The sequence below is a fragment of the Mirounga leonina genome, unplaced genomic scaffold (assembly GCF_011800145.1).
Source record: "Mirounga leonina isolate KUSES-001 unplaced genomic scaffold, KU_Mleo_1.0 Mir_174, whole genome shotgun sequence".
Classification (NCBI taxonomy): domain Eukaryota; kingdom Metazoa; phylum Chordata; class Mammalia; order Carnivora; family Phocidae; genus Mirounga; species Mirounga leonina.
The window spans coordinates 67,860,908-67,875,080 of NW_023270451.1; the positions used below are offsets into that span (position 1 = coordinate 67,860,908).

Sequence of the window (14,173 nt, forward strand, 5' to 3'; positions counted from 1 at the left end):
GATTAAGCTATTCAAAGTCCACGAGAAATTTCCAAACACTCTTCAAGTCAACTTTCAGACTGTAGCATCCACATGCATTGTTCTATCTTGATTTCAATGAAAGCAATCAGTAAGACCAAATGACAGCACTGAATCCTGTGGCCGCCTCAGTTTCTGATGAGATCCCCACGTTTCTGGGACAAGCATTTTCGAACAATCCTAAGTCCTAATGAACTCTGTCAAATGAAATTTGGCTCAAATTTATGACTGTCAGTCACGCATAATATGGTACTGAGAAATCCTGCCAAAATATTTTCATGACAAGTGTAAAAAATCCCTATCCAAATTTAAAATCCTCAATAACCTAAGTATGTGAACGTGAACCTCAAGAATGGCCCTGAAAAAAGATAAATAAATCTGGATCCATAAAATCAACTTTGTCTGGGAGTGACTCAAGCATGCATTCCTTGGTAATCACTTTGCTTGCTGTGGGCCTTACTAATTATACTAGGCAGTCCTATTTTAAAAGCAGAAAATGCCAACCTTGAAACCATTTGAAACAAAGCCAAGGTAAGTACTTCCTAAAAGCCAAAAATATAGAAAACGTATTTCCTTTAATCACTGGTCTCTATTCCTGCCTATCTGAGCCAAGTTTTACAACAACTCATACAAACCAGAAGAATGAGAATATTCTCAGACATATTAAGCATATGTTAACACTGTGCTGAAGATTCAAGTTTTTCAGTCTTATAGGAATGTGAAATGTCTAGCTTAAAGTGTTGTAAAAAAAAAAAAAAGCATCGAAGTGTTAGAAAACTCTGAAACCTTATGTAAAAAACATGTATATTTTCAGGTCTAATTCTAAGTACTTTCTTCTGTTCTGGGGCCATTTAAATAGTGTTATACATGGCTGAAACAGAAAATACAAGAAAACAATGAATACAGAGGAAAAACTGAAAAGAACTGTGCTATGGGCTTGAGAAAAAAATAAGTAAAATACATAATGAAAACTCCATTAACAGAAAATTTCTTACCAAAAGAAAAAAACCACGTTTCATAATATTGTCATTTTGGAAACTCTACCAGAAAGGAAAATTAAGTCAGTATTTTTAAGGACTTCTGCACGACAAACACTACAATATTTTGCCCTTTAGCAGCACTATGAACTTCCAGTAACAAGAAATAAAGCTCCTATCTGAGACTTCAGCTGTACAGCAGTAAAACACTCTCTGGTAGTTACTTCAGTACCAGGGTACAAGCCAGAAAAATACAAGAGAGGTAATCTGAGCAATCTCAACTTCCTATGAATTAAATTTGTTTTCAAGTTCAACAGAGCTTAAAATTCTATAAAATCTGGAAAACAGTATGGCAGTTCCTTAAAACAAAAAAAAAAACCAAGCAGCATTACCATATAACTAGCAATTCCCTTTCTGGATATATACTCAGAAGAACTGAAAGCAGGGCCTCCTCCAAAAGGTATTTATATACCCATGCTCATAACAGCATTATCTGCAATAGCCAAAAGGTAGAAGCAACCCAAGTGTTCATTGATAGATGAGTGGATAAACAAAATGTGGTACATACGTTATTATTCAGCCTTAAAAGAGGATGAAATTCTGACAAATGATACACCATAGATGAAACCCGAGGACATTATGCTATGTGAATAAGCCAGTCACAAAAGTTCAAATACAGTATGATTCCATTTATATGAGGTACCTAGAGTAGTGAAATTCACAGAGATAGAAACCAGGTTGCTAGGGGCTGGGTGATGGGGAGGGAAAAATGGGGAGTTAACTGTGTTTAATAGGCAGAGTTTCAGTTTTACAAGATGAAAAAGTTTGGAGATGAATGGTGATAATGGATGCACAACAAAATAAATGTACTTAAACCCATTAATCTGTACACTTTAAAATGGTTAAATGGTGAATTTTATGTTATGTACATTTTACTGCAATTTTAAAAAAGGAATGATTGTGAATGAACCTTAAAGACATTATGCTAAGTGAAATAAACAAGACACAAAAGTACAAATAGTATATGATTCTACTTATACAAGGTATCTGGAATAGTCAAATTCATAGAGACAAAAAGTCGAATGGTGCTGCCAGGGGCTGGAGAGAAGAGGCAATGGAGAGTTATTATTTAATAGGTACAGAGTTTTAGTCTGGGAAGATGAAAAAGTTCTAGAGACCAGCGGGGATGATGGCTGCACAACGACATGAATGTACCTAATGCCACTGAACTGTATACCTAAAAATGGTTATTTATGTTATGAATATTTTACCACAAAAAAAAAAAATCTATGCAATCTATTTTCCATTTTCTTTATAGACATCAGTGCAATCAACATAAAAAAAAATGAACTATCTGGAAAGCTTTGGAAGAAAACTGTGTTATAATTAGAAAATGCAGCACTGCCCTGATAATTTTATATCCTGAATCGCACTACCAACTCTGGTCCAAGGCCTGGGAAGACAAGAAATAAACTAATCCAAACATGGATGAATGCCACTGGCTAACAGACTACCATGCCAACATAAATACCATCACAAATTCTCACTCATAGTTTCCAACACACCAAAGACATGAAATGTCTGTATCTGCACTGTCCAAGACTTGGAATGTGGCAAATACCAAACTGATTTTAACTTTTATTTAATTTTAATTAATTTAAGTAGCCACAATAGCCATCTGGCTAATGGCTACCATATTAGATGACACAGCCAGATTGCTAAACTCTGGAATACAGGTCTCTGGTTTTTATCATTTATGTGTTTCCAGTTTCCAGCAATGCAAGGCATACAGTAGTCCTGTTCATTGAATTAACTGATCCACAAATTTGTAGATGAATATTTTCTCTTTTCTAGAAAGCTCTCCTTTCAAAAGCATGTCATGTTTTAAGAGTCACTTAACTGGAGGATGAAAGCATAAGCATAAAAAAAGCCCAGATTTTCAGATATGTCAAGTCAATAACTGCAATTGCTAAAAGAAACACCAAAGACCCTAGATTTTTTTTTAACTAGGCTAAAGAATTAAGAAATTCCAGAGAGGAAAATTATTAAGAAAGAAATCAGAAGCTGAAATTCCATGATCCATGACTTTCCTGATAGGATATTTAGAAGAAAATTCCCAAGGATAAGGATATGTGACAAACCAAACATGACATCAACTTAGTCCATCAGAGCATGATTTCATTTGATTGCTTTTTATGATTTCATCATTCCGTTTTAGTTTCCAGACTGAACTATAAAATTTTTGAGCTAACCTCTGACCCACAGATTGTGTCTATAAAAGTAGTCTCCTTATAATCTAACTTACAAACTCAGAAGAAATGCATAGCATAATTCATTAGCTGTATAAAGAGATGGTCTTTCCTTCTATTGCTTGCTTTCTACACCATCTACTTATTTGGGTTACCAGAAGTGGACAAAGTGTTCAGAAGAGTTCACCGATAGGCTTCCTTTAAGATCTGTCTCAAAATAACTTGCTTTATTTTAAAACACTTTGGATATCAGTGATACCTGCCTATCACATAAATCAAAACCATGGCTGTAGGTTGTTTCCAAGAATTTTGTCAGGAAAAAAAAAGTTTAGAGTAATGAATATAGATTCTTTGGCAAATGGTTGTTTTATATAAATACTACAGAAAGAGAAAAGATGCTAACTCATAGCATGGACTAAACCTTATCTAAATTACACCTTTAAACCAAATCTATTGTCACCAGGTCATTAGAATTCTACTAAATGGCTTTAAGATTAGTAAAGTGAGAGTTAAGAGGGAAGTGATACGTTTTTTCAAAATGTATATTCTTCTGGGGTGCCTGGGTGGCTCAGTTGTTAAGCATCTGCCTTCAGCTCCGCTCGGGTCATGATCCCAGGGTCCTGGGGATAGGGCCCCACATCAGGCTCCCTGCTCCCTCCCCCACTCCCCCTGCTTGTGTTCCCTTTCTCGCTGTGTCTCTCTCTGTCAAATAAATAAATAAAATATATTAAAAAAAAAAGTGTATTCTTCAAAATGGTTTTCAAACAAACTAGGCAAATTCTTTCCTTAACAACAAACTTGAAATTAAAACACTATATGCCTGTTACTACACTAGAACAGACTTTTAGTCTGTACTTAGTGACTACCTCGAGAAAGCCTCATTGAGTCAAAAAGTTCCTCTCCTTTCCTGTACCCAAGTCTTCTAAAGAGTAAAATGAGGGCAATATAAATTTATCTCACAAAGGTTGTGTTTTTTTTCAAAGATTTTATTTATTTATTTGAGAAAGAGCAAGAGAGAGCACAAGTGGAAGGGGGAGGGAGAAGCAGACTCCCTGCTGGGCTGATACCAGGACCCTGAGATCATGACCTGAACTGAAGGCAGACTCCTAACTGATTGAGCACCCAGGTGCCCCTCACAAAGGTTGTTTAAAAAAAAAAAAGGGGGCGTGGATGGAGGGGCGCCTGGGTGGTTCAGTTGGTTAAGCAACTGCCTTCGGCTCAAGTCACGATCCCAGGATCGAGCCCTGCATCAGGCTCCCTGCCTGCTTCTCCCTCTCCCTCTGCCACTCCCACTGCTTGTGCTCTCCTGCTGTCAAATAAATAAAATCTTTAAAAAATAAATAAATAAGGATGGGAAGACTCAAAACAGAACATCATAGGAGGCTGAATAATATTATTTTCAATTACCCATGGGTATGGTAGAGAGAGGCAGCAAAAATAAATGAAATCCACAGGTAAAGACAAATTTGAGACATCCAACTATCCCTTCGGAGGTGCCTACAAGCAGCTATTCATTCAACACACATTTTTGTTTTTAAAGATTTTATTTATTTATTTCTGCGAGAGAGAGAGCAGGAGCAAGGGAAGGAACAGAGGGAGAGGGACAAGCAGACTCCACACTGAGCATGGAGCCTGATGTGGGTCCCTGAGATCATGACCTGAGCAGAAACCAAGAGTCAAACGCTTAACCTACTAAGCTGCCACCCAGGTGCCCCTCAACACACATTTTTAAGAACCTTTGTGTCAGGGGCGCCTGGGTGGCTCAGTTGGTTAAGCGACTGCCTTCAGCTCAGGTCATGATCCCAGGGTCCTGGGATCGAGTCCCGCATCGGGCTCTCTGCTCCTTGGGAGCCTGCTTCTCCCTCTGCCTCTCTCTCTCTGTCTCTCATGAATAAATAAATAAAAATCTTAAAAAAAAAAAAAAGAACCTTTGTGTCAGGCACCTTGATCACTGCTTTCCTAATAACCATTAAATTATTCCCTCAACTGTATCATATAAACAAATAAAATGATTCTACAGTCTAATGGGGGAACAAAACAGATTTTTAAAAAGGTAAAAAAAAAATTACAAATGCAATTATATAAAGTGCTCTAGGTGTTCAGTGGAGGCAGAATGATTTTCATTTGAAGAGAATCAGTTAAGACTTCAAGGAGAAAGAATTTAGGCTAGGCTTTGAAAAGATTGGTTAGTTTCTTCATTTGAAGACAAGACAGGGAAAGAGTAAAACCACAGAGGTATGAAAGAATTAAAGAAATAACAAAAGTGGACAGAGAAAGCATTCTCTACCACCTCCCTTCTCCCTCACCACCATAACCATTTGCTTACTATGGGAAATACTACAGCTGTATGAATGTTGATGGGAAAGACGCAGTAAAGAGGGAGTCTGTAGATGCAAGTGAGAGACAGGATAACCAAAAGATCAAGGTTCCTAAGAATTCAGAAAATGGATGCAGAGCACCTAGACCTGACAGGAGAAGGGAGAAGCAGTTGGCTACACCTATGCTGAAGTTATACCAAATCAGAGGTGAAGGGCTGATGGTACAGCATATTTAAGAAAATTACTAGAATGATAGACCTTGTAATCCAAATTAGAGAGAAGTAAAGACAAGACCTAATGAAAAAACAATAGGAGCCAGTCAACTGAGTAAGGTTTTGATGAAATTCAAGAACTAATTCAGGGATTTGTTTAACATGATTGAACTGATTGAATACATTTGTTTGCAAGGTCCCTTCCAAAAATCTACTAAAATCAGAGTGAAGAGATTTTTTAAAATGGGGGGGGGGGGGGGTGTTCCACAAGGACAAAAAGAATGGAAACATGACTGATATTAACAAAACTGTGAAAACTAGAATGCTTATGGAGGAGTTAACTGTCTTAGCAGGTCTAAAAAAGTTGAAACTTTTTCAGAGGAAGGACAGGATGAGAAAGGGGAAGCCAAGGGGGCAAAATGATTCACGTTGCAAAATCTCAGTGAATTTAAAGTACCAGGTACAAGAATTAAAAGGTACACTTGAAGGCAGATGTACAGGTGGAACAAAAAACAAAGGAGTGTGTTCAAAATCTGTAATAAGCAGTTAGACTGAGATCTTCCCCATGACTTAGTGGCCAGGCTACTATCCTCCCACCATCACAGAAGACTCAAGATTTACTTTGGAAAGACTGATACAGAGGGACTCTGCACTCTTAGCCAATAGACCCACCTAAGGACAAGAATATCATACTGGGGCACCCGGGTGGCTCAGTCGGTTAAGCGTCTGCCTTTGGCTCCAGTCGTGATCCCAGGGTTCTGGGATTGAGTCCCGCATCGGGCTCCCTGCTCCGTGGAGAGCCTGCTTCTCCCTCTGCCTCTGCCTCTCTCTCTCTCATGAATAAATAAATAAAATCTTTAAAAATAAATAAATAAAGCCTACATACATAGTGGTAAGATCCATTCCCTGGTTCATTCTCCCACCTGCACTGGCGGCCCCATTTATATGCAGAGGATTGCTCTCAGGATAAAAGTGGTCCAAGAAAAAAAGACCAACAGAAATATAAGAGAGAAGGGGTAAAGGTTCCCTTCTCAATTAGCCATCAAATAAGGGAGTAATCCAAGAAAAGATCATGGGATCCAGGATTCAATGCACCTAACACAAGAAAGAGAATGTAATTCCCTAGGAGGGTTTAAATAGAGATCCCAGGACAATAATTATGCAACAGACCTGGAGAATAACAAGGTCAGATCGAGCAGGAAGATAGAGCCCTCTAGGGAGAGGTTTTCTTCTATCAAAAAAGGAAACATTACCAATCTGAACATACTAAGAGGATATTTACATACTCACAGAGGGTTTTGAACAAATTATTACAGATATACAGAAAATGAAGCAAACGTGAAAGAAAGAAAAAGGTAATGACTACCACCAGAAAAAAAAAAAGTTGCACAAAAAAGGGAAAAATTACCATGTTATATATGCTATGTGGTTCACAATGTGTGTTGTGTATATTTAACAAAAACTGATATAACTATGTTTAGAGAGATGCAACAGAAGAGAAGATGGAGGGAGCCCAAATCTTCATCTTTCACAGAAGAAAGTCTAAACATAACTGCTCTTTACATCCTAGGACTTTTTCTTGTAAAATCTCCATTTTATAACTTTTTAAAGTTTTAAAAGTTTATTTTAAAATATTTTAAGTTTTAAAAATACAACTACGTGGGGTGCCTGGGGGGCTCAGTCATTAAGTGCCTGCCTTCAGCTCAGGTCATGATCCCAGGGTCCTGGGATCAAGCCCCGCATCAGGCTCCCTGTTCCGCGGGAGGCCTGCTTCTCCCTCTCGCACTCTCCCTGCTTGTGTTCCCTCTCTCGCTGTGTCTCTCTCTGTCAAATAAATAAAATCTTAAAAAAAAAAAAAAAAAAAACTACATTTTTTTGGGGGGGGGGTTGATTTTTGGTTTTGTTTTTTTATTGAGAGAGGGAGCATGTGAGCGAGAGGTCGGGGAGCTAGGAGAGGGAGAATCTTAAGCAGGCTCCCTGCCCAGTGCAGAGCCCCACGCAGGGGCAGGATCTCACGATCCTGAGATCGTGACCTGAGCCAAAATCAAGAGTTGGACACTTAACCGACTGAGCCACCCAAGTGCCCCATAACTTTTTAATTTTGATAGAAATTAAAATTATAGATTTCAAAAAATTTCAAAAATTATAGATTTCAAAAAACGCCTACTATATAAGGTTACTTGAATCCCTAAGCAGCAAACTAGAAGAGTGGGTTGTGATCAGAGCAGATATCTGAGTTAGTGATGTGGGGGGGCTGGTGACTTTTTTTTAAAGTACGCTCCACACCCAGTGTGGAGCCCAATATGAGTTTTAAACTCACCACCCTGAGATAAAGACCTGAGCTTAACCAGCTGAGCCAGCGGGGCACTCCCCGCCTTTTATTTTAAGTAAGCTCTATACCAACATGGGTCTTGAACTCATGATTGCAAGATCAAGAGCCACATACTCTACCAACTGAGCCAGCCAGGCACCCCGGGCTGGTGACTTTTTAATAATGACAAGATTCAGGTTGTGACTGTGTGACCATGTAGCTGAGTTAGTGACTTGAGTTGGTGGCTTTTTAGTAATGAAAAGATCCAAGATGTGACAGTGTGATCATGAGGCTGAGAAAAGGAGGTAAGGGAATTAAGGGCTGAAATGTCAGCTGAGTTGTGAATCCTGATGCTGAAGTTGCCTAAAAATGATGTGTTTTTAGGTCCACTTATCCACCCTTCCCTACTGCTTTTTGCCCCACTATGCTGACCTATATGGACTATATCAACAGGTTCCAGTGTCCCCTAGCTTCTGTTTGGGTTTGCCCAAATAAGAACCCCAGGAGTTTAGGGGAATAAGGTCAATGTATTTATTCCTCCAGACCGTCTCCTCTCAAGGAAGCCAACTCCACACTTTCCTTCGGAGTTCAAGTAACTACTCCCTCTCCTATTCCTTCCTGCCTATGGATGTTAATCAGTCTGGCTACTGGTTACTTCATTATCTCTTGTGGTACCACATTATACCAGCACCTTTATAAACAATACTTTTATAAAATAAGCCCTCCTTGAATTATTCTATTACAAGTGTGCCATCTGTTCCTGTTGGGACCCTTACTATAAATAGTAATGATGATAATGTAAGGTTGTAACAGAGAGTAGTGGCAAGTAAGAAGAGTGACTACCACTTAAATAATAATTACTAATATATCTTAAACTCTGGGTTCCAAGAACTTTTCTAAGCTTTTTGCAGATATTAACTCATTTAGTCATCACAAATATATTATGTGGCAAGCAGAGATTTTTGTCTGGTTCATTTGCATATACCAAAGCCTAGCACAGTTGCTGGTACAGGGTAAGCACACAAATATTTATTTTAAAATACACACAACAAAAAGCAAGTTTAGTAGGGAAGAGATGACTTTTAGTATGATGTATCAGATTTATAACTCCCCAAAAACTAAACACTAAATAAGAGCACATGTGAATGATTTTCTTGTGTAGCCTACAGTGAGTCTTATTCCTTTATCTTTTCCCATGAGTTTATCCAGAACTTGGGATCCCCAAATTTTTAAATGTAATATCTAAAGCCAAAGTTGCAAAATTTTAAATATCAGTTATTAGTTTTAAAAAAGAAAGGAGAAGGAGTAAACTTTAAAAATATGCTTGGGAATATAAAATGCAAAAATAAGAAAGTCAGCAAGATCACCAAGTATACACACACATGGAAATAAAGCACAGAAAAAGTGAGTATGAAATTTAGAGGAAAGTTAAGACACGTGAATCAAAGAATGCAGAAATACAATAGGTCTAACAGGTTGAAATTAAACCCCTAACTGGATGTTCACACAGTCATATGGAATAATCAAGGCAGCTATGGATAGCAATATCTTATAAAGAACCTAAAGTCAAGGAAAAAAACAAGGTTAGGGAACAAATATGCAGCAAGATGTGAACTAACTGCAAGGATTTTCAACTGGTATTTTTCTCTTTACATCACGTTGTACTCCAAAACACGGTGGAAATTCGCGTGTAAAAGAATCTAGAAACCTGAGAAGTTTCGAGAATAATAGATTCAAACTATCACTGTTACTTAATGAAAAATCAGTAAGGCACACTAAGGTGCAAGGCTACGACTGGGATGGAATTGCCAGACGCGAACACTGGGACACCGAGACGGATAAAGCATCCCTAAGTGGAAGATGGAGAGAGACTGGGACTGGATTTGAAGAAGACTAAACGCGAAAGCAGGGCCTAAGAAGCAAGTAGCAAGCGTAAAACTTAAACAGGACCAGATCGATACCACAAGCGAGTACAGGACCTACAAATCTGATTGTACGGGGTGGGGAAAGGGCCAGTTCGCGACCGACCAGCTGCGACTAGTTTCCGAAAAGCGGCATTCATGTAGCCTCGCAGCCCCACCCCGCGGCAGCAGCTCCTCCCTAAGGAGCATCTCACGAGGCCAACCGCCCGGCTCAGGATCCAGCTCGAGCCTAGGTCCCACCCCGCCCTTGCCCCGCGGCGCAGAACGGCCTCTCTGGGCCCCTCACCGAACGCTGCAGCTCTCCAAGCCAAAACGAGGCGCGCTCCTTTCCGCTGGGATCTGGGTCGTGGTAAAGCGCCTGCACTGCTTGGTATACGAGCTGCAAAGTCGGCTTTGCCCCTTCCATGGTGGTGGCAGTGGTAGCGACAGCGACGGCTCTGGCTGTTCTCCCGAGGCTTCTCCGGTTGCTCCGCCTTCAAGCTTCCTCACTGTGTCGGCCACGGCCGCTCCCTGACTGGCGCCATCTCCTCTTTGGCCGTTACCAGGGCAGAGGGGTTCCCGTGGAAGTTGCCCCCTCGGAAACAGAGGTTAGATTGTATTCGGGTTCCCGGCTTTTTTTCCTATCCTCCCACTAGACTCCAGACTTCTGAGTTCAGACGCCGATACTCTCCTCTTCACCCACTGAATTGCCTTCACAAGTCTGTCCCCGCACCACACAAACCACGCAGTGTACTTAAGCGGTGTTAACCCGGACCGGAAGTCGCAGCACCGGTACCTTTGGCACACTTCCGCCCGGTGCAGCGCAAACGGCCTTCTTCCCGGCACGCCTCCTCCTGTCTCCCCGCCCCCTCCCGGAAGTGGCCCTGCCGAGCCAGGAGCTGGGAATAGGCAGTCGGTTGTGGTTCTCTCCGTTACTTGCGTGCGACTGGAGCAATAGGACCAGTGTGTTCCATACCTGAGCTGCTCTTCTCTCCTTGGCAGTGGGTCCAAGGTCTTTCCAACCCCCTTCGGACTTCTCCATTCCTATCCAGGGAATCCTTTCTGACGCCCGTGGACAAGGCGCCTCAATTCAACCGTCCGTGCAGTGTCCACCGTACTGGAAATGCAAAGATAACTGAAGACAGGGTTTCTGTACTGACTTTGGTGGATGAGACAGACACGTAATGTACAAGTAATGTACAAAACTGAAATATGTGCCACACTGAGATGAACCCGAAATGCCTACAATCTCTGCTCAGCCCCTTGTCTACTAAGTTCTTAGCCCAAAAAGGTATTTTATTCTATTGCTCAGGACACTCTGAACTCCATGGTATTTACATACATCTTTAGGATCATTTCCACATTGAGGGGCGCCTGGGTGGCTCAGTCATTAAGCGTCTGCCTTCGGCTGGGGTCATGGTCCCAGGGTCCTGGGATCATCGAGCCCCGCACTGGGCTCCCTGCTGGGCGGGAAGCCTGCTTCTCTCTCTCCCGCTCCCCTGCTTGTGTTCCCTCTCTCACTCTCTCTTTCTGTCAAATAAATAAATATTTTTTAAAAAAAGGATCATTTCCACATTGAATTGAATTTTTGTGTATGTCTTTCCGAATCAAAAAACAAAGGTCTGACAATTCTCAATTCACAAAAGAAAATGGTAATCTTGGAATCTGCACTCTGAAGAAATTTTGGACAAAAGTATGTTAATGGATTTCCCAACATTGCTGCTAGTTCTTTGCAGTAATAAATGCACTATTTGATGAATGCTTACAATGTGTAAAGCACTGTAGTTAAAAAATCTGATTTAATCTTTTTGACAGCTACACCAACTAAATCCCCATTTTATAGAATAAGAAGTAGGTAATGTACTTTGCCCAAGGTTATACAGTTCTTAAAGTCAGGATTTGAATCCAAATAGGTTTCACTACCATGAAGCCTGTTAAATAATACAATTCCTATCAGCCTGTGTATTCGTTTCTGAATTGTTACTGTCAACAGATTTGAATTGCCAACATCATAATGAAAACAGTGCTACTGCACAGAATTGATATGATTTCAGGCAAAAGAAAAGAAACGTGATATTCTGGCAACCTAATTCATCCATTCATTCAGAAAAAATTTAGTAAGGGACGCCTGCGTGGCTCAGTTGGTTAAGCGTCTGCCTTCGGCTGAGGTCATGATCTCAGGGTCCTGAGATCGAGTCCCGCATCGGGCTCCCTGCTCAGTGGGGAGCCTGCTTCTCCCTCTGCCTTCTGCTCCTCCTGCTTGTACTCTCTCTCTGACAAATAAAATCTTAAAAAAAAAATTTAGTAAGATCATTTTGGTCTCTGCCCTCATGGAGTTTATAGTCTAATTGCAAAGAAAGACCAGCCATACAGTTTAAAAGTTCTGTGAATATTCACAAGCTAAAGAATGATGTTGGACCTACCTTGCACATAAATGAAAAAATAAATCCCAGAACCTAAATGTAAGAGCTAAAACTATAAGACCCTTGGAAGAAAACAGGACTATATCTTCATGATCTTGGATTAGGCAATAGTTTCTTAGATATGGCACCAAAAGTACAACACCAAAAAGAAAAACGGGTAAATCGGACTTCATCAAAACTAAAAACTTTTGGGCGCCTCGGTGGCTCTGTCGTTAAGCATCTGCCTTCAGCTCAGGTCATGATCCCAGGGTCCTGGGATTGAGTCCCACATCGGGCTCCCTGCTCGGCAGGAAGCCTGCTTCTCCCTCTCCTGCCCCCCCGCTTCTCCCTCTCCCGCCCCCCCTGCTTGTGTTCCTGCTCTCGCTATCTCTCTCTCTGTCAAATAAATAAATAAAATCTTAAAAAAAAAAAAAACTAAAAACTTGTGTGTGTCAAAGGGCACAATTAAGAAAGTGAAATGACAATCCACAAAATGAAAGAAAATTTTTGCAAATCATATATCTAAAGGATTAGCATTCAGAATGTATAAGAACTCTTACAATTCAACAATGAAAAGACAAATCAATTTTTTAAATAGGCAAAGGATTTGAATAGATATTTCTCCAAACGAGATATACAGAACCATAATGAGATACCACTTCACACTCCCTGAAATGGCTAAAAAAAGACATCAAGTGTTGGTGAGAATGTGGAAAGATTGAAACCCTCACACACTGCTAGTAGGATTGTAAATTGGTGCCGCTGCTTTGGAAAACAGTCTGGCAATTCTTCAAAACGTTAAGTTTACCAAATGACCCAGCAGTTCCACTCCTAGGTGTATACCCATGAGAATGAAAACATAAGTCCATACAGACATTTGTACATGAATGTTCATAGTAGCATTATTTATAATAGCCAAATGAAAACAACCCTAAGCCTACCAACTGATAAATGGATAAACAAAATGTGATATATCCACATGATAGAATATTAAATATTAAAGTAATGAAGTACCCATCTGGAAGCCAAGGAGAGAGGCCTCAGGAAAACTTGGTCCACCAACACGTTGATCTGGGACTTCCAGCCTTCAGAACTATGAGGAAATAAATTTATGTCATTTTAATTAATTTTAAAAATAAAGGAATGAAATACTGATACATGCTACAATGTGGATGAACCTTGAAAACATGCTAAGTGAAAACAGCCAGACCAAAAAAAAAAAAAAAAAAAAAGAGCCACATATTATATGATTTCATTAATTTGAAATACAAGAATAGTCAAATTTCTAGAGACAGAAAATAGATTAGTGGTTGCCAGGGGAGGGGAAGTGGGGAGAGAAGGAATATTCTGGAATTAAATAGTGATGGTTGCACAACTTTGTGAATATAGAAACCATTTTATACATCTTTAGGATGAATGTTATGGTATGTGAATTATATATCAGTAAAATCATTATTTTAAAAAGTTTTGTGATTAGAATTTTTAAAACACCACATAGATATTTGGCCAATATTTGCAAAAACAAACAACCTCCCCACCCCATAGTGTCCTATTTCTCTTCATGTCCTCAAACCACTGTTATATAGTGGGTATATAGTAAATGTTTTAAATAACTTTGTCTCCTAGCTCTTTAGTCAGAAAAATCAATCTAGTTGCAACGCTAAGTGGCTGGGCAAGGGGGGCAAAAACAGAAATAATAAACTTGTAGGGGCGCCAGGGTGGCTCAGTCGATTAAGCGTCTGCCTTCAGCTCAGATCATGATCCTGGGGTCCTGGGATCAAGCCC

At 40.0% G+C, this 14,173-nt stretch overlaps 1 protein-coding gene across 2 annotated transcripts in view; it reads right to left on the bottom strand.

Moving 5' to 3' along the window:
* Positions 1–10,754, bottom strand: part of TNPO3 (transportin 3) — a 78,036-nt gene extending 67,282 nt beyond the window's left edge. The window contains exon 1 of one of the 2 annotated variants that reach the window (XM_035021071.1): positions 10,294–10,754. In XM_035021071.1, coding sequence (XP_034876962.1) covers positions 10,294–10,413 — 120 coding nt within the window. In that variant the 5' untranslated portion in view covers positions 10,414–10,754. The remainder of the gene's footprint in view (positions 1–10,293) is intronic. The other variant, XM_035021073.1, reaches the window with a different exon arrangement.
* Between the last annotated feature and the right edge of the window lie 3,419 nt (positions 10,755–14,173).